Source organism: Copadichromis virginalis, linkage group LG20, assembly GCF_057382275.1.
Source record: "Copadichromis virginalis isolate Kocher_CV1m ecotype Utaka linkage group LG20, C_Virginalis_male_GT1.1, whole genome shotgun sequence".
In the NCBI taxonomy this organism is placed as follows: Eukaryota; Metazoa; Chordata; class Actinopteri; order Cichliformes; family Cichlidae; genus Copadichromis; species Copadichromis virginalis.
The window spans coordinates 25912269-25936515 of NC_140637.1; the positions used below are offsets into that span (position 1 = coordinate 25912269).

The following is a 24247-nucleotide window of genomic DNA, read 5'->3' on the forward strand; positions in this document are numbered from 1 at the left end:
GGGCTGAGCTGAGACTAGACAAATATTAATATCTATTGTTGATGTGTGTGTATTTGTCACGATCCTGGGTCTTATGACCCAGTGTTTTGAGTTTTAGTTCATTTTGATGTTTTAGTTTATGTAAGCCCTTCAGGTTCCTAAGTTCATTTGTTATCATGCTTAAGTGTTTCTAGTTCTTATTATTTCCCCCTCGTGTTTCCAACTATGGTAAATCTCCCCTGCTTTTCATGTGTTTCATGTCTGTGTCTTACATTGTGAAGTTTGGGTTGTCATGTCTACGTCTCATTATGTTTCCTGTTTTATTGTGAAGAGGTCTGGTGTTTCTGTGTTCATCGTGTTCAGTTTTACTCTTCCCCTGTGGCGTTGTTATGTTCATGTTGATCTACTGTGCCTTTCTGTTCCATGTTTCAGATCCCTATGTTCTGTCTCCCCCAGTCTGTTAAGTCCACATGTCTTGAGTTCCGTCAGTGTGTTTCCTGTTTTACTTTCACAGTCTGTTCTATGTTAATGTTTCTAGTTTTGCTTCCCTTGTCCTGCTTAATTACTCTCAGCTGTGCTCTCCTCCTGTGGCTCATTCCCCCTCGTTATCCCTCAGTGTATTTAAGCCCCATGTTTCTCTTTGTCAGTGTTGCGTCCTCCATCATAGCTGTGTGATTTTTCCCTGTGGCTCCTTGTGCTTTAGTTTTTCCCAGTTTAGTTTATTTTGTATTGTTTTTCGTGTCCCACTCCACGCCAGCAATAAAGCTGTGTTTTTTGAGTTTAACTTTTGACTCTATGAGTTTGCGTTTGGGTCCTTCTCCTGCCTGCCACACAGCCGAACTGTGACAGAAGGACGCAACCAGACAATGGACCCAGCAACTCATAATCCCTCCGCTGAGCTCCGGGAGGACATGATCTATGCGGTGGAGTTTCTATGCCAGGAATGGTTTGCGCTGCCCTTTGAAGAGTACCAGGAGGAGTTAGCCATCCGTCTGCAGAGGATGGTTTCTGGACTTCCCTGGCTATTTGGCACGCTAAACCCTCTCATCCAGGACTTCCTCGTTTCCACCGTACACATCCGCCCGGATCGGCCTCTCCACTATGAAGACTCCGAGGAGGTTCAGCCCGGTCCGCTGGAGGATTCGCGGGCTGGCACGTCTCCTCCCCCTCCTTCCCGGAGAAAACGGCGTTCACGCCGTCAGCGATCCCGAGCAGCGGAGCAGTTTTCTTCCACTGCTGGAGGGCCCGAGGAGCCCGTCCAGCTTCATGCCACGTCAGCTGGAGGGCCCGAGGAGCCCGTCCAGCCTCAAGTCACGTCAGCTGGAGGGCCCGAGGAGCCCGTCCAGCCTCACGCCACGTCAGCTGGAGGGCCCGAGGAGCCCGTCCGGCCTCACGCCACGTCAGCTGGAGGGCCCGAGGAGCCCGTCCGGCCTCACGCCACGTCAGCTGGAGGGCCCGAGGAGCCCGTCCGGCCTCACGCCACGTCAGCTGGAGGGCCCGAGGAGCCCGTCCGGCCTCACGCCACGTCAGCTGGAGGGCCCGAGGAGCCCGTCCGGCCTCACGCCACGTCAGCTGGGGGGCCCGAGGAGCCCGTCCGGCCTCACGCCACGTCAGCTGGGGGGCCCGAGGAGCCCGTCCGGCCTCACGCCACGTCAGCTGGGGGGCCCGAGGAGCCCGTCCGGCCTCACGCCACGTCAGCTGGGGGGCCCGAGGAGCCCGTCCGGCCACCTTCTGCTTCACCACCTGTGGCTGTAGTGCCGCCACCTGCAGGACCACCACCTGCTGCGCTACCGCCTGCTGCTTCTGCGCCTCAGCCTGAGGACGACACCTCGCCTGGTTCTGCTACACCTCAGTCTGAGAACTTATACGAACTCATCTCACCCACTATAGACTGTGTGTTGCTGCAACTTACACAGCCTCCTGCCACGTCAGCTGGGGGGCCCGAGGAGCCCGTCCAGCCACCACCTGCGGCTGCCTCACTGTCACCTGGTTCTGCTTCAGCCTCGCCAGGTCCGGCCTCATCAGAGTCTTCAGCCTCGCCATGTCCGGCCTCTGCCTCTGCTGCGTCTGGCCCTGCCTCGCCTCAGCCAGAGGTCTCCGCACCTGCTGGCCCTGCCTCGCCTGGTCCTGTTGCGCCAGCTGGAGGTTCAGCCAAGCCCGTCCAGCATCCTTCCACGCTGTCGACTGCAGCACCATTATCTGGTCCTGCCTCGCCTGGTCCTGCCACGGCCCAGCCAGAGGTCGACACCACACCTCTGCTCGTCTCGCCTGCCAAGCCACGTCCAGCATGGCTGTTTCCGGGGCCTGTCAAAACAGCCTGTTCATGGAAACCCACCAAACCACCCAAGGGGTCACGTCCACATCCACACTACCGTCGACCACCAGCCAAGCCACCCGACGGGTCTTGTCCACGTCGCCGCCGGCCGCCAGCCGAGCCGCCCGGGTGTGGCCAGCCATACCTGCTTCGCCACTGCCTCCTTCCTCGTGGCCGGCCCCCTGAACCTTTGAACTATGAACTGTTATGCTATCGACCTCCAGGACGGCCCCCTGAACTACTTAACTGTGGACTTTTGTGCTGTCACCCTCCAGGTCGGCCCCCGGAAAGTTTTGAGAACTGTCTCCGGAGCTTTAGTGCCTTTCATGGGCTTTTTGCGCCCTTTTTGTGGGACTTTTGCTCTGGTTTTGGTCGGTTTAGTCGGTTCAGTTTAGTTTATTTTGTATTGTTTTTCGTGTCCCACTCCACGCCAGCAATAAAGCTGTGTTTTTTGAGTTTAACTTTTGACTCTGTGAGTTTGCGTTTGGGTCCTTCTCCTGCCTGCCACACAGCCGAACTGTGACAGTATTTCATTCTTATTGTTTTTTTTTAAAAATGATTTATGTTCCGTCTGTATTATTTTGTATTCAGTATAATATCGTCTCTTTGTGCTTCTGAGTTTTTCTTTACTTCTAGTTCTTGGTTGCTCATGATGATGGGGCCTTCGTATGTCCAGTCTCTCTTTGTTTGTCACCTGTCTGTTATGTCTCCATGCCTGTTCATCCCCAGCCCCAGTGTTCACGTCGTAGTCCTGGTCTCTGTGTTTGTTACTTCCTGTTTTACTTTGATCTCTCATCCCGTGGGCATTGTGTTCAGTTTGCTTCCTCTGTCTCTTTGGTCTGTAATTAGCCCTAGCTGTGGTCCCAGCTGTTGTCCATCCTCTTGTTAGCCTGTCTATGTATTTAAGTCCCCAGCTTCCCTCTGTTCTTTATCATGTTGTCCTCTCAAATGTAGTCCATCAGTCCCATATTTCCCCTCCTAGTTTCCTCCTGCCCTGCCCTTGGTATTTTTATATTTCTTTTTGAGTTTCTAAGTAACAGAATTAAATTTGCCTCCTTTAGTTTATCTTTTGTCTCTGAGTCCTGCATTTGGATCCTGGGATATATGTGATACAGGGAGTGCAGAATTATTAGGCAAATGAGTATTTTGTCCACATCATCCTCTTCATGCATGTTGTCTTACTCCAAGCTGTATAGGCTCGAAAGCCTACTACCAATTAAGCATATTAGGTGATGTGCATCTCTGTAATGAGAAGGGGTGTGGTCTAATGACATCAACACCCTATATCAGGTGTGCATAATTATTAGGCAACGTCCTTTCCTTTGGCAAAATGGGTCAAAAGAAGGACTTGACAGGCTCAGAAAAGTCAAAAATAGTGAGATATCTTGCAGAGGGATGCAGCAGTCTCAAAACTGCAAAGCTTCTGAAGCGTGATCATCGAACAATCAAGCGTTTCATTCAAAATAGTCAACAGGGTCGCAAGAAGCGTGTGGAAAAACCAAGGCGCAAAATAACTGCCCATGAACTGAGAAAAGTCAAGCGTGCAGCTGCCAAGATGCCACTTGCCACCAGTTTGGCCATATTTCAGAGCTGCAACATCACTGGAGTGCCCAAAAGCACAAGGTGTGCAATACTCAGAGACATGGCCAAGGTAAGAAAGGCTGAAAGACGACCACCACTGAACAGGACACACAAGCTGAAACGCCAAGACTGGGCCAAGAAATATCTCAAGACTGGTTTTTCTAAGGTTTTATGGACTGATGAAACGAGAGTGAGTCTTGATGGGCCAGATGGATGGGCCCGTGGCTGGATTGGTAAAGGGCAGAGAGCTCCAGTCCGACTCAGACGCCTGCAAGGTGGAGGTGGAGTACTGGTTTGGGCTGGTATCATCAAAGATGAGCTTGTGGGGCCTTTTCGGGTTGAGGATGGAGTCAAGCTCAACTCCCAGTCCTACTGCCAGTTTCTGCAAGACACCTTCAAGCAGTGGTACAGGAAGAAGTCTGCATCCTTCAAGAAAAACATGATTTTCATGCAGGACAATGCTCCATCACACGCGTCCAAGTACTCCACAGCGTGGCTGGCAAGAAAGGGTATAAAAGAAGAAAAACTAATGACATGGCCACCTTGTTCACCTGATCTGAACCCCATTGAGAACCTGTGGTCCATCATCAAATGTGAGATTTACAAGGAGGGAAAACAGTACACCTCTCTGAACAGTGTCTGGGAGGCTGTGGTTGCTGCTGCACGCAATGTTGATGGTGAACAGATCAAAACACTGACAGTATCCATGGATGGCAGGCTTTTGAGTGTCCTTGCAAAGAAAGGTGGCTATATTGGTCGCTGATTTGTTTTTGTTTTGTTTTTGAATGTCAGAAATGTATATTTATGAATGTGGAGATGTTATATTGGTTTCACTGGTAAAAATAAATGATTGAAATGGGTATATATTTGTTTTTTGTTAAGTTGCCTAATAATTATGCACAGTAATAGTCACCTGCACACACAGATATCCCCCTAAAATAGCTAAAACTAAAAACAAACTAAAAACTACTTCCAAAAACATTCAGCTTTGATATTAACGAGTTTTTTGGGTTCATTGAGAACATGGTTGTTGTTCAATAATAAAATTATTCCTCAAAAATACAACTTGCCTAATAATTCTGCACTCCCTGTATATGTTTGTTTCAGTCTAATGTACATCATACCACTGGCACATGTTGGCTGTCACTGTTATTCTGCACTTACTAAACATTTATCATTTATTTATGATCCGACAGTGATAACTATCTAAAATTAGTTACGGTTCCTTCCAAATGAAAAAATGCAGCTCATTTCCATTTTATAGACAGAACAAAATTACATGAGAGAAAAGATAAACAACAAGTAAATCTATTAATAACACGTTTCTTTGTTTGTCTTTAGCTTTGTTTAGTCTTGTTTTGTCTGTATTACGGAAACATTTTTACAGGTATATTTAAAAAAAAAAAAATTCTTTAGTCAAACTACATTCTTATGTAGTTTTAACTGAAAACACTTTGGTGACAAAGAATTGGATTCATTGTTTCAAACTCGTTTTTGTGGAGTGGATTTAGACAAACATTGGTACAACAACCATGTTATTATGCAACAGGTTGATGGGTTTAAATCCATCGGTTCACTAGTACTTTTCTTTGTATGGCCTTTCTGGCAACTCCATCTGGTACAATATCTGTACCATAAAACATGAAGGTTTATATCCACCAAACAGGGAACATTAAACACTCAGCCACCAGGGGGTACTTTATGACAAAGAGTTATCAGTACAGAAACATTCCGTATGGAGGCCACCAGGTCAGTCAGAAGACTTTAATTCACTGTGACATTAAAGTCATCTGGCTGCCAAATACATTTATAACCACTTAGAGCCAGTTTAGATTTCACAATAAACTCTGTGAGCCTCTGTGATTATTTAACACTAATTTATATTTTACACAGTCCAAGTAGCAGCTGACATAAATGTGACAACATATGAAGAAATAAAGTGTGTTTGTGTGTGTGTGTGTGTGTGTGTGTGTGTGTGTGTGTGTGTGTGTGTGTGTGTATATACATATATATATATATATATATATATATATATATATATATATATATATATAGGAACAACATCGGAGATCTCTGTCCAGAATAGCACAGGACTCAAGCTCTCAGGCCTCTGGTAGAGGACCCAGGCTTGAAGGATAGACTGCCCACAGGGGCGAGAGGGGAAGAAAAGTATACACACACACACACACACACATACAGTGGGGCAAAAAAGTATTTAGTCAGCCACCGATTGTGCAAGTTCCCCCACTCAAAATGATGACAGAGGTCAGTAATTTGCACCAGAGGTACACTTCAACTGTGAGAGACAGAATGTGAAAAAAAAATCCATGAATCCACATGGTAGGATTTGTAAAGAATTTATTCGTAAATTAGGGTGGAAAATAAGTATTTGGTCACCTCAAACATGGAAAATCTCTGGCTCTCACAGACCTGTAATGTCTTCTGTAAGAAGCTTTTCTGTCCCCCACTCGTTACCTGTATGAATGGCACCTGTTTGAACTCATCATCTGTATAAAAGACACCTGTCCACAGCCTCAAACAGTCAGACTCCAAACTCCGCCATGGCCAAGACCAAAGAGCTTTCGAAGGACACCAGGAAAAGTATTGTAGACCTGCACCAGACTGGGAAGAGTGAATCTACAATAGGCAAGCAGCTTGGTGTGAAAAAATCAACTGTGGGAGGCAGCAATCATCAGAAAATGGAAGACATACAAGACCACTGATAATCTCCCTCGATCTGGGGCTCCACGCAAGATCTCATCCCGTGGGGTCAAAATGATCATGAGAACGGTGAGCAAAGATCCCAGAACCACACGGGGGGACCTGGTGAATGACCTGCAGAGAGCTGGGACCAAAGTAACAAAGGTCACCATCAGTAACACACTACAACGGCAGGGAATCAAATCCCGCAGTGCCAGACGTGTTCCGCTGCTGAAGCCAGTGCATGTCCAGGCCCGTCTGAAGTTTGCCAGAGAGCACATGGATGATACAGCAGAGGATTGGGAGAATGTCATGTGGTCAGATGAAACCAAAGTAGAACTTTTTGGTATAAACTCAACTCGTCGTGTTTGGAGGAAGAAGAATACTGAGTTGCATCCCAAGAACACCATACCTACTGTGAAGCATGGGGGTGGAAACATCATGCTATGGGGCTGTTTTTCTGCCAAGGGGACAGGACGACTGATCCGTGTTAAGGACAGAATGAATGGGGCCATGTATCGTGAGATTTTGAGCCAAAACCTCCTTCCATCAGTGAGAACTTTGAAGATGAAACTGATGTTTTTAACGAACACCTTTTATTGCTTGTAATGCACAGACACACCAACAGAGGGCAGTAATATCTCTTCAACATACATTGTAAAATTACTATTACAACACTCCCACTTAATTTTACCATGGAGTTCACTTACTTGACTGCCATTGCTTATTTCTTTCAAAAAACAACATTATGCACCTATATCACGGTGTTACTAGAAAATAAAAATTTTCTCTTTTGTTTTGAACTCACACAAAAAATGTACTGTGTCCATCTTAGACAAAACTATTATTCTTCATTACAGTTAAATGCTCACCATCTTAACATAAGCATAGTATAGGCATGTTAAGCATATGATAACCCTTTTAAACTGAACACAGTCCAATCTTCCCTCTGAGATACTCAAACTTTTGTCTAGGCAGCGGTTTGGTTAACATATCAGCCTTCATGTTTTCTGTACAGCAGTACTTCAGCTGGATTTGTCCATTTTGCACACATTCACAAATGTAGTGGTAACGAATGTCTATGTGCTTTGTTCTTGCATGATCGACTGGATTTTTTGCGATTGCAATTGCTCCTTGATTGTCCTCCAGGATCACTGTTGCTGTGGTTTCCATTCCAAGCTCAGTTAGTAGTCGTCTTAACCAAACTCCTTCTTGTGCAGCTTGGCTCAAAGCAATATACTCAGCCTCTGCAGTTGAAAGTGCAACTGTTGCTTGTTTCTTGCTAAGCCAACTGACTGCACCTCCTGCAAATAGAAAGATGTTTCCAGTTGTAGAACGTCGATCGTCCTGATCACCTGCCCAATCAGCATCTGAATACCCAACCAAGGTTCCTGTTTCTGTTCTTTGATATTTGAGCCCTAGGTTTAGAGTTCCTTTCAAATATCTCAGGATTCTTTTCACAGCTGTCAGGTGTGTAGTGTTTGGGTTTGCATTGAACCTTGACACCACACTCACTGCTTGTGCAATATCTGGTCGTGTGGCCATGGCAGCATACAATAAACTTCCAACCATTGACTGATACATGCTTGGGTTTACAGGTTGACTGACATTATCACTCTTTCTTAATTTGACATTTGTGTCAGCTGGAGTTGCTACTGGATTGGCACTGTCCATTCCATACTTTTGTAGTATGTTTTCAATATACTGCCTCTGATGAAGCATAACATGGTTTTTGTCCTTGTCTTGGACCACTGAGATGCCCAGAATGTAGGATAGCTCACCCATGTCCTTCATTTTGTAGTGTTTCTTCAGAGTGTCCTTTAAGGTCTTCATGCTCTCTGCTGATTCTGTAATCAAAGTCAGATCATCAACATACACAGCCAATATTTCCAACTCCTGACCTGTTCTAACAAACACACACTGATCTGAAGTACTCTGTGTAAAACCAATACTTTTCATGAACTCTGTAAAAGCTTTGCTCAAGCAACGTGGAGACTGCTTCAGTCCATATATTGACTTGTTTAGTTTGCACACTAGATGTTCCTGCCCAGGTTTGATGTAACCCTCTGGCTGCTCCATGTAGATTTCCTCTTCCAGGTGTCCATTCAAGAATGCAGTCACAACATCCATTTGATGCACATTTAGATTGTTTTGCACAGCAAATGACAACAATGTACGAATTGAACCAAATCGTACAACTGGAGAGAATGTTTCATCATAGTCTGCACCATAAATCTGTGAATAGCCTTTGGCAACAAGTCTGCACTTGTATCTTTCCACTTGTCCATCACTGTGATGCTTAACTTTAAAGACCCATTTTGATCCAACTGCTTTGCGATCCTTTGGTAGATCCACTAAATCCCATGTGCCATTTTCTAGCAGTGACTCATATTCCAAATCAGCTGCTTCTTTCATCTCCTTTGCATTTGGACTTGACATAGCCTCTTCTAGTGTATTTGGTTCTGTGACACAACAGATGTTTGCATAATGATCAACTGTAGCTGCATCAGCAAACTCCTCAAATCCATATCTCTTTGGAGGTCTTCTGATCCGCTGATCTCCTTTTGCAGCCTCACTGGTGACAGTCTCCTCAGTACTTGTTTGTCTTTCACCCGTGTGTAGTGTCACCTCATTCCCCAAACCGAGATCTTTTTCACTTTGTTTGCATTTAAACTCTGTTTCATTGAAGACCACATCTCGTCGAATCAGTATTTTTCCTTTTTCCTCATCCCACAGTCGGTAGCCTTTTGCATTGGTTGCATATCCCAGGAAACGGACTTTCACTGCCTTTTTGTCCAGCTTCTTTCTCTCTGTGTCTGGAACATGAGCATAAGCAACACAACCAAATACTTTCATATGGCTAATGTCTGGTTTTTTTTCATACCATCTCTGATAGGGTGTTTCGTTCTTTAAAGCAGATGTTGGGAGCCTATTCTGTGTGTAAGCTGCAGTAGCAACAGCTTCTGCCCAGAATGTGTTTGGCAACTTTGCATGTGATAGCATGCTTCTAGCTGATTCCACTAGAGTTCTGTTTTTTCTTTCTGCAACACCATTTTGCTGTGGTGTGTGTGGTACAGTCATTTCATGGTGGATGCCTTGAGCTTTCAAATATTCTTGAAACTCTTTAGATGTGTATTCCCCACCATTGTCAGTTCTGAGCAGTGTTGCCACAGTTACTTTGAAAAAGTAATATATTACGGACTACTGATTACTCCTTCCAAAAGTAACTTAGTTACTTTACTGATTACTTTATTTTTAAAGTAACTAAGTTAGATTACTAGTTACTTTATTAGTTACTTTCAGAAGCTGCCAATAACACTCCCCACTGCCTCAACATAAAAACATCAACCGATTTTGCCAATACTCACTTTATTGGAAGTGTATTTTAACAGTAATGTCAACAATATATCTCCTGACATTTGAAGTTGAACTTAAAACTTTTTTCCTGACAGAAATACTTGTTTGTATGAAAATAAAGACAGTCTTGTTACTTCACTTAACATAAATACTTTTTATAAAAAAACAAACAAACAAACAAAGAGTCTTTCTTGACTTCCCTTAAGATACTTTTTATACCATCCACATGTAAGCACTATTGTCCGCTTTTGTAACTTTGGACTAATCTTATGAAAAAAAAAAAAAAGAGACTGCAGGTCCAACTTAAATTGCCTTACTTCCTTGCAGGTAATTGTTTTAAGTTAATCAACTTGAAAACTTTAATAAGTTTATTAAGTGACTTTGATAAACTTAATTCAATTACTTGTAAATAGTTATTTAAATTGGATTCCCCATTCTCTGTTTTTTCAGTATATGTTGTCATCGCATGTTATGGGGAAAACAGTAGAGTGGAGCGAGTAAACCAGTGGTTGTACCTCATTAACAGAAGCTTCTCAAACCTTTTGTCAGAAAGTCGATTTCTTTTAGGCGTGAGCACCAAACCTCCCAGACTAAAAAGTCGCTCCACAGGAGCACTTGATGGGGTTGGAGTGTTATACTTTAAAAAAATTGTCTTTATGCTTGAAAATTTATGCAGAATCTGAAGGTCGTAGCCTGACATCAGGTAGTCCATGACTTCTTTTTCTGCAGAATAGGTCTCCTCCTCTGGCTCTGCCTCAAAAGTGAAAAAGTCCATCTCACCTTGGCTGCTAGATGTAGTAGCACTGGGCACACTGGCAGGGTTTTTTGCCAGAGGAGCAGTGGTGCAACACTCTGCTGTCAGAAGCTGTTTTACTCGCTCCCTCCTTCCTGCATCTCTCAGCCATCAGAGTTTGAATTTTGGACAACTGGCAGCTGCAAGAAGGGCATCTTTGTCATCCAGCACACCGGCGAAACGAGTCTGAATAGCCTAAAAAACATAATTGATATTTTTATGCCTACAATTTATTATGTTATTGAATTATTTGCAAACCATGCCTAATATGAGATCAGTATTATGGATTTATTTTGTTTTAGGTTACTTGTAAACATTTTAATTGTTTTAATCTTATTTTTCAATGATAATTAATATTCTGTTCCATGTTTGTGAATTGTATGAAGCAAAAAATCTGACTAATTTCAAGATAGAGCGTACCTGTACAATGGCATCTGGAAGGCCTGCAGTCATCCTGGAGAGGTCATCTTTCACAGCCTGGGTCTTCTGCATCAGAACTTCAAGTGTTGGTAGTAAAGTTCCATATGGACAGTCGCCTTGTAAAATGTCCAGTGCTGCAGTCAGAGGTTTCATGGCCATGCAGTACTCATGCAGGAACTGGTATTCTTGATCTTTGAAGCACTTCAGTCCTAGCTTTGTGCACAGAGTATTCAGCTCACCCATGGGGATTTCTGCAATTCTCTTTACAGCATCAAAAAAGGAATTCCACCTTGTGGATGTTGGTATTAGGAGCTTTCTTTTGCTGATTTCTTCCACTGTTTCTGATGCAAGTGTAGATCTACTCGATTTGGTCCAAAGAGCTGTGCATTTTGCTGTGCTGCTCCTATACACAGCCCTGCTCTCTGCATTGGTTGTTAAATGTTTCTCCACATCACGTGTGCAAATTATGTTGATGGTGTGCGAAGCACACCTGCGGTGCGGGGGAAGAGACAGCTGACCATCACTTTCATTCTCAGCCGAGAGGATTTCTGACAGATCAGAAAAAGTGACATCATCGTCTTTGGGGCTGGACTCTTCCTCCTCCGTCTCATCATCGGACTCCGTGACAGGATGATAAACTTGAAACGCCTTAACAAAGTTGGATCCATTATCAGTAACTGTTGCAACTACTTTGTTGAGTAATCCATAAGAGGAGTGGATGTTTTCGATTTCTGTACCAATGACATCATACGTGTGTCTACCACGAATTCGCCTACATGCTAATGCAACCTTGTGACGCTCTAATGTGGTTCTACTGATCCAGTGGAGCGTTACTCCCATATAGCTTCTGTTGTTAGCAGTCCAAATATCCGCGGTAGTTGAAACAAAGTCAATCTCATTCAGTGTGGCCTTCAAATTTCTCTCCATTTCTGTAAACTCCTTCTCCAAGTAAGAAGTAAAAGTCGTTCGGTGAGGCAGCTCGGCATTAACAGAAGTAGGGATCTTTTTTATTATGGCACGAAACGAGGGCGAGTCAACAGTGTTTATAGGTAGCATTTCTTCTACAATATACTGCGCGACCAACTTCTTCAATTCTTCATCACTTACTGGTTTTGCACCAAAGTCCAACTTTTGTTGTTTGGGGGGTGTAGGACCTTCTGCGGAAGTCACGGCTCTCTGCTTCGGACCACTTGGTGGGACTCTCTCTGTGAGTTTGACTGTGCTGTGCTGCGACTCCAAATGTTTCTTTAAGTTTGACGTAGTGTTTTTGAAGGTAGATAACACTTTTTCGCCAACACAGAGTGTACAACGAACCTTAATATTTAAATCTTTAGTTGACAGAAACTCAAAATAGTGACCATATTTCCAGCTAAAGAACGAACATCTCTCTCCCTCCATTGTTGTTTACACTTTTTTACGTCGCTGGCTGCTTGTGAGCGGGAAACGTGACCTGTCGCTTATGTGACGTTTCACGACACGTATGCGTTTGTCATCCGCTGAGACGAAAAGAAGAAACCAAATCTTTTTGCTTAAAAAAATAGTAACGCACAGTGGTTTGGACAAGTAACTTTAATCTGACTACTGTTATGGAAATAGTAACGCGTTAGATTAGTCGTTACTGAAAAAGTGGTCATATTCGGAGTAACGCGTTACTAAGCAACGCGTTACCGGCATCACTGGTTCTGAGTCTTATTACTCCCTGTCCACATTCATTTGAGAAGATTCTTTCAAACTCTTTGAACTTGCTCAGGACTTCCGTTTTTTCTCTTATGAAATACACTTTACAATATCTGGAGTAGTCATCAATGAAAGTCACAAAGTACTTTTTTCCTCCAAGTGACTCAGTTTGAAAAGGACCACAAACGTCACTATGCACTAATTGCAACTTGCGTTTTGTTCGTATTTCTCCCACTGATTTGTAAGGTTTTCTTGATAATTTGCCCTCAACACAAGCTTCACAAAAAATGTCCTCCTCTTCATTTGTAAAGCTAACCCCTTTTACCAAGTTTTTGACTTTTTTCAGATTTGTAGTGTGACCTAGACGCTGATGCCACATACTTGCTGGAACTGAAGCAGTTGACGCTCCATGACAGGTTGTGCAGTTTCCCTCAATATCCAGCTGATACAATCCGTCAGATCTTTGTGTTCCCATTCCATGGAGAGCTCCATTCTTTCCTCTTATGTAGCAATGAGTCCTTTTGAACTTCACTGTGTTTCCCTTCTTGGCAGCAGCTCCCACTGAGAAAAGGTTCATTGATAATTTGGGAACATACAGCACATCATACATTGTGACATCTTTTCCATTACTAACTCTGAATGACATTTTCATTGTTATGTTGCCCAGACCTAAAGCCTCAACTACTCTGCCATCACCGAGTTTCACTGTTTGTGGTTCTGAAAACTCTTGGTAGTTTTGTAGAGCTTCTTTATTCCATGTCATGTGTTTTGACGCTCCTGAATCAATTAACCATTCTTCTTGTTGTGCATCACTTTTACATGACTCATTTACAACAAAAGCTCCCTCATATGAGTCCTCTTTGTCCTTATACACCACGCTTTTAGCCTTGTGGGCCTTGTATTTCTTTTTAATGCTTGGACAATCACGCTTGATATGTCCTTCCTTCCCACATTTGTAACATCTCCATGAGTCGGAGCTGTTTGCTCCCACTGTTTTTGATCCACTCTGTTCATTTCTATGCATCTGAGATGACATCGCTGATACACTACTGGACACAGTGGTGTTGTCAGTAAGCACTCGCTTTTGTTCCTCATTTATCAAGGCTTGTTGAACAAACTGTAGTGTCAGACTGTCCATCTTTGTCTCCAAAGCAGTAACAACAGTTGCATAGCTGGGTGGCAAACTACCTAGAAGGGTGACAATTTGATCTTCCTCTTCAATTACAGAACCTATTGCCCCTAGCTGATCAGTAAGTTCCTTCATCCTCTTTAAATGATCATTGAGATGTTCTCCTTCCTTCATTTCACACCGGAAGTACTTCTTCTTCAGAAATAGCTTGTTAGCAACAGTATCTCTTTCAAACTGTGCTTTTAGCATCTCCCATGCTTCTTTGGGGGTCTTACAGTTTGTTATCAAGTACAATTGGGGTGTACTTACATTCAGTACCAGCACTGAAAATGCCTTTTCTTTCTTCCGTTCAAATTCAGCTCGCGCTTGGGCATTAGCATCCGCAGCTAACTGCTCCGTCTCCTGTACCATACCCCACAGTCCTTTTGCCTTCAACAGGTGCTCCAGTTGAAATTTCCACGTTGCCCAATTCTCCGGTCCGCTCAGCTTGTCAATAAACAGTCTATCTTCTATTGTGAATCCCACAATTCTGTTTATGACTCCCAAAAGAAAACGTGTTAGCAGCTTCCCTTGGCGACCTCTGGGCCCATAACCTGATGTTTTTAACGAACACCTTTTATTGCTTGTAATGCACAGACACACCAACAGAGGGCAGTAATATCTCTTCAACATTCATTGTAAAATTACTATTACAACAGAAACGAGGCTGGGTCTTCCAACATGACAATGATCCAAAACACACCGCCCGGGCAACAAAGGAGTGGCTCCGTAAGAAGCATTTGAAAGTCCTGGAGTGGCCTAGCCAGTCTCCAGACTTCAACCCCATAGAAAATCGGTGGCGGGAGTTGAAAGTCCGTGTTGCTTGGCGACAGCCCCAAAACATCACTGCTCTCGAGAAGATCTGCATGGAGGAATGGGCCAAAATACCAGCTACTGTGTGTGCAAACCTGGTAAAGACCTATAGTAAACGTTTGACCTCTGTTATTGCCAACAAAGGTTATGTTACAAAGTATTGAGTTGTATTTTTGTTATTGACCAAATACTTATTTTCCACCCTGATTTACGAATAAATTCTTTACAAATCCTACCATGTGGATTCATGGATTTTTTTTTTTTCACATTCTGTCTCTCACAGTTGAAGTGTACCTCTGGTGCAAATTACTGACCTCTGTCATCATTTTAAGTGGGGGAACTTGCACAATCGGTGGCTGACTAAATACTTTTTTGCCCCACTGTATGTGTATATATTAGGGGTGCAACAATATTCGTATCGATATTGAACCGTTCGATACAGTGCTTTCGGTTCGGTACGCATATGTATCGAACAATACAACATTTGTAATTTATTTTATCAATTTTCCTTCTGACGATGCTGTCTGTGTTGAGCGCTCAGTGAATCTGTGTTCGACTACTCCGCCTAGGCTGCACTGTCCAGCGCAGATCCACTGAGCGCTCAACACAGACAGCATAGTCAGAAGGAAGAGCGCAGGGCAAGCTAGCGAGACAGAAGTTAAGCTCTCCTTGCAAGATGGACCTCCCCCACCCTCATTCAGATCTGGCGTTTGGAATTATTTTGGTTTTCATGTGACGTATGACCCTGAAGGTAAGCGAGTCATGGACTAAAGTAAAACAGTATGTTGGATGTGCCATGCAATGCTTAATTACATGGGTGTGAACTAGTGTGTTAGCGCAGTTAGCTCGTTAACGTGTTGGCCGTCTAGCCCCATGCACGGAGCGATCGGCGGTAGCTCGTTAACGGAGATTTGCCGTGTTGTGGCGTTAAGGTCATTTCAACGAGATTAACCTGAAAGCACTAGTGGGAACACAACGAATATGACTGCACATTTACGCCGACATCATCCTAGTGCAAAGACAAGTGGAAGCAGACAAAAAAAAGCAAGCATGCTACTAACTTTAGCCGAGTCATTTAGACAGCTGTTAGCACATGATTCTCCTTATGCTGCTGAGAATATAGCCCAGAAGAAGCGGATAGTATAGCTTTTATTTTGGAAAGAGACATTTCTCTGTAATAAACTCTCTTTTCCAAAGATGAGTGATTCCTCAATCAGATACAGGGCTTGCAATATCGCTAGCCCGACGTCCCGGAGCTAGCGATTTTTTCAGTCGGGCTACCAAAATCTATCTCTTCCCTGCCCGTCGGGCTATTGTAGGAAAAATATATGTCAATGCTTTTGCATTCTTTCAGAAATGTAGCTGGGTAATTATGTCATTGGCATCGGTGAGCCACTGTCAATATGTGACATATTGAAGTCGCGTTTGAATTTGCGCTTGTTTTTTTGCTTTCACTTTGCAATCATGCGAACTGTGTATAGAGAGCGACAGCACTGATCTGTGAGTGATGATAATTTGTGCACCAATTCCTCTGACATCGTCTTATTAATCGTTAGCTTACTATGCAAACATGACAAGTGAAATCTCCCGCAGCTTAAACATGTGAGAGGTTGATCGCGCAGAGAATCGCTGAGCTTATGTGAGTGCGCGTGTAAAAGCATTTCAGTTCTGCTGAGCCAAATAAGACAGGTCAGGGTGAAGAAGTGACAGCCAAAGAAAAGCTTACCACAAAACGGAGAAGTTATGACAAATCAGACTATAAGGCAAAAAGAAAGTGCAGCTTTATGGTTTCATTGACAAAAGAATTTCTGTGGCTACAATATGACGAGCTAAATAACCAGGGCTGCACATAAGTGGTCCGCAGGTGCGCATTCGCTGTCAAAATAAAAAACGCGCACAAGGGTTAGGGTTAAATTTAAAAACTGTACTTTTGAGTTAAAATATATATTTATAATTTTAATAAATGACAAATTAAAAATGCATGAACATTTTTTTGTATCGAAAAAATATCGAACCGTGACACCAAAGTATCGAACCGAACCGAACCGTGAATTTTGTGTATCGTTGCACCCCTAATATATATATATATATATATATATATATATATATATATATATATATATATATATATAGAGAGAGAGAGAGAGAGAGAGAGAGAGAGAGAGAGAGAGAGAGAGCGATAGCTTCCCATATATTTATATATCATAGCCAACAGGCAGGAATTCATAGTTTGTCTTAATGTTAAAACTAACTTAGTCCCACATTTACACCTGGTTCTTAACCAGGGCCCTGTTTCAGGAAGCCGGTTTAGTGGAAAAACTGAGTAAGTATACCCTGAGTTAACGAAAACTCTGGGTTTTCGGTTTCACAAAGCGAGTTCAGATGAAGCCTGAGTGAGTCACTATGACGACACACGCCGTGAAGCTAACCTGCCCCCTAGCAGGTTTACTACAACTAACCCTGACTGTCTCCGCCCCTTTGTCGGAAACCTGACAGTAGGAAGTGTCAGACATGGCGTGCCCCTTCCTTGAAGAGCCAGTAGATCGTGAAGCCCAAATTCTCCGCAGAGCTCTCCGCCGGGAGAGAGTGATCAGAGCGCGTTTGGACATTTTATCATTTACTGATGATTGTCTGTGTGAACGTTACCGTTTCTCAGCACAATCTATAAGTTATTTGGATAACATCCTCAGGCCATATATTACGCATGTGACACATCGCGGACATGCTCTCAGTTCTGTACATATTATTTGTATTGCACTTCGGTTTTTTGCAAACGGGAGCTTTCTGTATAATATTGGTGAAGCTGAGCACGTTTCCAAGGCTACCGTCTGTCGGGCAGTCAGGAATGTTACAGTTGCACTGAAACGTCTCCTGTACACGTTTGTGGTGTTCCCCAGTCATAGACCCACAAGATTCATCAAAGAGGGATGCCACAAAATTGCAGGTATCAGGATGACCAAAACTTAATTTATGATGTGGTGATACTTGAACTACTACTTAAATTTTACATTCATTTTCAGGGTTCCCAGGCGTGATTGGCTGTATAGATGGTACTCACATTCCAATCATTGCTCCTTCAGTAAATGAAGGAGACTATGTGAACAGGAAGTCTTTCCACAGCATTAATGTACAGGTACATAGTTCCCTGTAGCATTTCAAACTAACAAATTATTTCATCATAGTAATGGATGCTAATTTGTGTTCTCTGCACTGTGAAGATCATATGTGATGCTGCCAACATTATCACAAATGTGGAAGCCAAGTGGCCAGGCTCTGTCCATGACTCACAAATATTCCGTGAATGTACACTGAGCACAAAATTTGGACATGGTGAGTTGAAAATACTTTAAAATATATAAAGACCAATTGCTTCAGGGACATTTGAACTGAAGTGTATCCTTCTGTCTTAGGAGAGTTCACTGGCTACTTGCTTGGTGATAGGGGGTATCCATGTTTACCCTATTTGCTTACCCCTTACCCTGACCCTGAACCGGGCCCACAGCAGCGATATAATCTGGCTAATTGCAGGACAAGAGCCAGAATTGAAATGACTATCGGAATGCTTAAGGCCCGGTTCCAGTGCCTGCAAAGACTCAGGGTCACCCCAGAAAGGGCATGTGACATTATTGTGGCATGTGTGATTCTTCACAACATTGCCACAATTAGAGGAGAACACTGTCCTTCTGAACCAAACATCAGCAGTGATCCAAACCATGAACATCCTGACCCTCCCACGGACATACAAGATGGAAGAGCAGTCAGAGACACCATATGTCACAATCATTTCTTTTGACCCATCACCTCAACATGTTGAAAGAAGAATAAACAGATTTTTTGTTCAACTGGCTTTATTGGTCACCTGTGTTTCCTGTACACAAAGTATTAAAAGATGTAAACCTCATAAAGTGTCTCTGTTGCTTCCTCCTCTGTAACAGCTGTCAATGTTTCTTCATTATTTTCCTGTAGTAAAGAAATAAACAACATTGCTGTTCTACTGTAAACTCATATAATCTGTGGAGTATTACTCACAACTGCATGTTGGTCTGGCTCAACAGGAGGCTGCACCAGATGCAGTACACCATCACCATCAACTGATAGAATATGAGGTTTATACAGGTCACTTATAACTTACAAGGGACCAAATGGCAATTAACAAACATACCAATCACCTTACACTTCATTGTCATTATGCTCTCAAAGACAACCAAGACTGAGGGAAGGCAAAATCAGTAGGAAAATAACTTCACTACAAAATAATCCATTATGGTAAAGAGTTTATCAGATGAATGAGTAGCACTGCAAAGGTGACTGTGAAGAAAGGATGTATGCACATCATGTATTATTTTGAATTTACCCCCTATGTAGGCACTTGTGTCTTGCGGGGTTATTGACTCAGAGGATGTCCCCGCAGAGATGCCTTCGGCCACAGGGCGCCCACTGTTTTGGCTGAGGGCCAACTGCTCAGCCTCTGTGAGTGGTGGTGGTGGTGGAGGACCCCCACCTGTTTTTCGGGCCTCCGCTTTTTTTCTGTTGGCTATAACGGGTCACATTTGAGCATACAGAGTAAGCAAATATGTACTTGTAATGTGCTCAGATAATTTCAATAAGTGCTTACAGACAGAAAATTAATGTAGCCTCTAACTGCAATTGATTTACATGGGACAAACAGACCAAGCACTATGGCTCATAATACAATTACACCTTACCTGTTTGGACTATATTTTTATATTTCATTTTTACTTGCTGCCAGGAACGTTTGGGGCCTGTTGGGTTGCACCTGCGCTCACATCACATCACAAAATAAAATGTATAAAATAACAAATAAAATAACATATGATAAAATAACGTGTTAAATGGGTGGAAATCCCTAGATCAATGTTTAAATTAACACTCACACATTGACTCTGTCGGCTATGTTTTGCCATGCATGCTCACTTTCTTTTGCAGCTGAGGCTGTGTTACTTTTTTCCGCGGAATTTGCATGTTATCGGCATATGCTGCCATCAGAATTTCGGCCTCAAGCGCTGTAAAATACATTGACCGCGCCTTCGTTCACTCCGTCTCCATGGTGACTCGCTTAATCTGTGCTCCACTGATCAGGGCTTTATGTATCCTCGTCCGCGCGCTTCACTTGGGGTTAAAGCAACTCCGCGTTGACTGAACTACTTGTTATCAGCCTTTCTGAAACCGAATATTCCGAGTTGGACAGTTCAGGGTTACTCAACCCTGCGTATCGTTTTTCACTCTGAGTTTTCTAAACCGGCTTCCTGAAACAGGGCCCAGGTGTAAAAGCGCCCTGAGGCAGCTTTTGTTGCGATTCGGTGCTATATAAATAAAGCTGAAGGGAATTGAACTGAATTGACTGTCAGCAGCAGGACTACTGAACTCAGACAGAGGGCGCCACTGCTCTCTGCTGCTCCACCTCATCAGTTCCCAGGCCGTGTGCACATGGCTCTAAATGTGCCAGAACATTGTGTACTGAACGTTGTGTGCTGCACTACAAAGTGAAACCCTCTGATCAGTAATCACATCTTTACTGTCATCAATATACACACAGCTGGACATTGTTTGCAATTTAATTTCCTTCATATTTTCCTTGAAATTAGGTTCTTATTTTGTTGTTGATTTGTGTTGCCTGTTGTGTTTGTTTTGTTTATTCTCATTTTGACTTTAAAACCCACGTATCTGTGAGATGTAAATTGGTCGGTGTTCATCCATTATGCACATATTACAGTAGTTCAATGTTCATTCTGCACCACATGCCTGATAATCATTGTGGTGACAGGATTTGGTTTTGGTATGAGAAATCAAATAAGAGTAAATCATTCCATTAATTAAATAATTAATAATTAATTCTACACACAGAGAGAAGGACTGGACTGAGCACCCTGCAGCGGGCCGGCCTGGATCATGCTTCGGCATCTTGCACCCTCAGCTTATTCTCACAGGAGATTAAGGCCCTATAGATTAGGATCAGTCAGATCTATGTACACCTGTGCACACTTGCAGTCTAAATGCTGGTGGGAAGAAGAGAGGGCAGGAAGTGTTTCAAATAAAGCAGTGACCTGGGTCAGAGGAGAAGCAGGCCACATGCTGTAGCAGTGGCTCCAAGTGGGAACTGCAATTGGATTTGCAGTGCATCATTAAAGCAGGAACTGCAGACAGCAATGACACAATAGAAGTCCAAGGTAGAGGTCATATGTCCGGTGTTTATCTCTTTACATTGAAAATACAACTTGCTGTATTAATATCAATATTAAATACTTCAACAACCAACAATAAAACTATTCTTCAAACTTGGATTTGTTTGTTTCAGTTTATGTGTAAAGTCTGACACAAGCCTGGATTTTTAAGACCGAAGATCCTCTCTTTAATATCGACATGGTCTGCAGTGGGACAGTTTACTCCTTTTACATCAGACCGTTTCAAAAAATAAAGAGTGACGGTGAAGCCACATTTGCACGGTTTCCAACACATGACTTAAGTTTCCTGTTCTTTATTTTCTTTGTTCTATAGCACTGAAATACTGAATCATTCCCTCATTAACTGTCACTAAGTGTTACTGTGATGTCCTGGAAGCATCTGAGGGAGAACATTCAGTACAAACAACCAGTTTTAAACCCAAACTCAGTCCCTGTCGCGATCCTTCAGCAACACCAGAGCTGGAATTTTGAGGCTGTGCCAAAAATAAAGAATAAAAAATGTCTGTAATTTCTAAAAAGTTAATATAATTATCTTCTTAAACCCCTGAATCGAATCTAGAAGAATGCACTTCAATCACATGGAAATAACTGGCATTATTGTTTTTATGAGTTTAAAACTGTATATTTGATTTCCACTTTCCAGTCAGACAGAGGAGTGACTCAGACAGATTTGGATAGAGCAGATTAGGATGAACAGAAGGCACATCTCAGCTTTGATGCAAGTTAATGTGTGTGTGTGTGTTGCCTGTCAGTGCCACGTGCTGCCCTAGAACAAGACAGCGACACATAAGAAGTGGGTCAGTCCAGTATGAAAGAGGCAGAAACAGCAGCCAACTGCAGACTGCCCCCTCACTCTGCAACTCAAACTATAAAGCAGGTTAATTTCATTTTATTCAAGTTTAAATGACAGAGTCACAGCTTTATTAACGCTTTTAAGGAGGAAAAGCAAAACCAATAATTGAGGTGGGTAGGAACAGTCCCATCAGTGAGGAGGTGATTCAGACCACAGTGAGATGCAGAGTGGACACACCTGGAGCACAGCTGGACAGATTCATAAGACAGTTGAAGCAAAACTAAACACGAGGCGAGGAAGTATTAAAATAAAACTGTAAGTAGTGCACACACCAAGGCCCAGACTAAGACACATGAACTTGATACAGGTATCGGAGACAAACAGACAGGTAGGCATGACTGACCGGAGAGACAAAAGGACAAAACACAGAGAGATTATTACGGGATCAACACGGGATAAACACAGGAACCAGAACTAAATACGTATTAATGAGACAAGACAGGGAACCAGACAACCGCAGAGACGGGACACGGAGAGGCCAGACAGACACGGGGAGTGGACGGGGAGACAAGACTGACCTTCACAGGAGATGCTGATGACAAGACAGAGAACTAAGGGAACTAACAATAACAAACTTAGAAGCATTACAGAATACTAAACTCAAGAACAACTAATCAGACCTTGAATGTGAACATTTCTCAAATACAAAGGAACAAATAAAAAGTCTAGAACAAAATCTCAAAGTACTCGGAAAAAGACCCAGCACCATGACAGAAATGTACCTGGAAAGAGAGACGGGGACAAAATCAGCCCAGAAAAAGTTGATACAGTTACTGTAAATCAGGTGATTCTAAATTTGTTTTAGAATAAAACTCCTTTCATGTTTATACACACATTGTTTTCTTGCTTCAACTGGACAGTTACATAAAGAGGAGGTTTAGTATTTACTTAAGTCAAACTTGGTGTCAGGGGGCTTTGCTGGTGACACTATTGGAGATTTATTTAAAACTAACGACACACTGAACCAGCAAGGCTACCACAGCATCCTGCAGCAACATGCCATCCCATCATTGATTTTTCAACAGGACAGTAACCCCAAACACACCTCCAGGCAGTGTCACGGCTATTTGAAGGAGAGTGATGTAGTGCTGCACCAGATGGCCTGGCCTCCACAGTCACCTGACCTAAAACCAGGGATGGTTTGGGATGAGATGGAGCGCAGAGTGAAGGCAAAGGACCAACAAGTGCTCAGCATCTCTGGGAACTCCTTCAAGACTGTTGGAAACCATTTCAGGAGACGACCTCATATATTATCATAGTGAAATGTACAAGAACATTTATTTTTACAGCCCTGTTTTATAACATTATATTTTATATGATAATATTAAAAAATGGAAAGTAACGCAAATAAACAAATATATTAATTTATTTTTATTTAGGGTAATGCAGTGGTAAGCAATGATTTGGAATGGATTTTATTAAAAATGAAGAAAAAGAAATGTAAATGGAATTCTATTCATGCACAAGAGCTTCAAATAGATCATAACAAAAAGAATAAAGAACATAGAAGAAAAAGATGTCATCAATGTGCAAAAAGAGATTTTTCTGGTAGATAAAACCTAAAAACAGAACAACTGACACACAATTCAGACCAAGAGAACAAAACCCTCAAACATCAGTTACTTTGTGGATTCTGTCCTTTCACAAAATGACTCATTAAAACAACTTTTAGACACCTTGATGCTGTCATTAGAGAACACGACATTCTGTGTGAAGATATTATTTACCCAGATCAATACTTCTTTTTTGAGAAGCGAAGCCCACACAAAAAGAGAGAAGCCATTAGGCCCACTAATTATCATGTAAGCACCCCATTAAGCACATTGTGTTTATATCTTATGATGTCCACACTGGCAGGAAAATCAGATACAAAGTCTCTCTCATCACATTAGAGAAGGAGCTGCTGAAAGGACATAACTTATGTCAGACACATTTTCTTTAGATCAAAAAGATTTTAAAAACTCTGACATTTGCTGATTTTTTTCATAATCAATCAACAGTTAGGAATGGAAAATATATTTACAGGGATTGCTGTAAAAGTTTCACATTGCCACTCATAAAAATACATAAATTACTTAAAGTCCCCGTGTACCTCAGGACCACTGTGAGCAGGGTGCCTATTTTTAGATTGCCCTGTGAAAGTTCCTTTCTGACTACTTACTCTTAGGCTACGTTCACACTGCAGGTCTTAATGATCAATTCCGATTTTTTGATCAAATCTGATTTATTTGTCTGCTTGTGCACACTACAAATAAAATGTTACGTTTCTCCAACATCGTCTTCCAAACAGTTTCACTGACATCTACACTGGATGGCCAGGAAGCGTTCACGATGTCTTCTCCCGCGCTGATAATTGCCGTCTGTCTTGTGTCAGTGACGTAAAAAACGG

The 24247-nt window shown here is 42.7% G+C and overlaps 1 protein-coding gene across 1 annotated transcript; it reads right to left on the reverse strand.

Moving 5' to 3' along the window:
* Positions 1-10378: 10378 nt before the first annotated feature.
* LOC146684922 (uncharacterized) lies at positions 10379-12652 on the reverse strand. Its single transcript, XM_085443935.1, has 2 exons — positions 11145-12652; positions 10379-10919 (listed from the first exon to the last, which is right to left on the reverse strand). Exons 1-2 carry the CDS (start codon positions 12540-12542, stop codon positions 10836-10838), a joined length of 1482 nt encoding a protein of 493 aa, XP_085300061.1. The 5' UTR covers positions 12543-12652; the 3' UTR covers positions 10379-10835.
* Positions 12653-24247: the final 11595 nt, after the last annotated feature.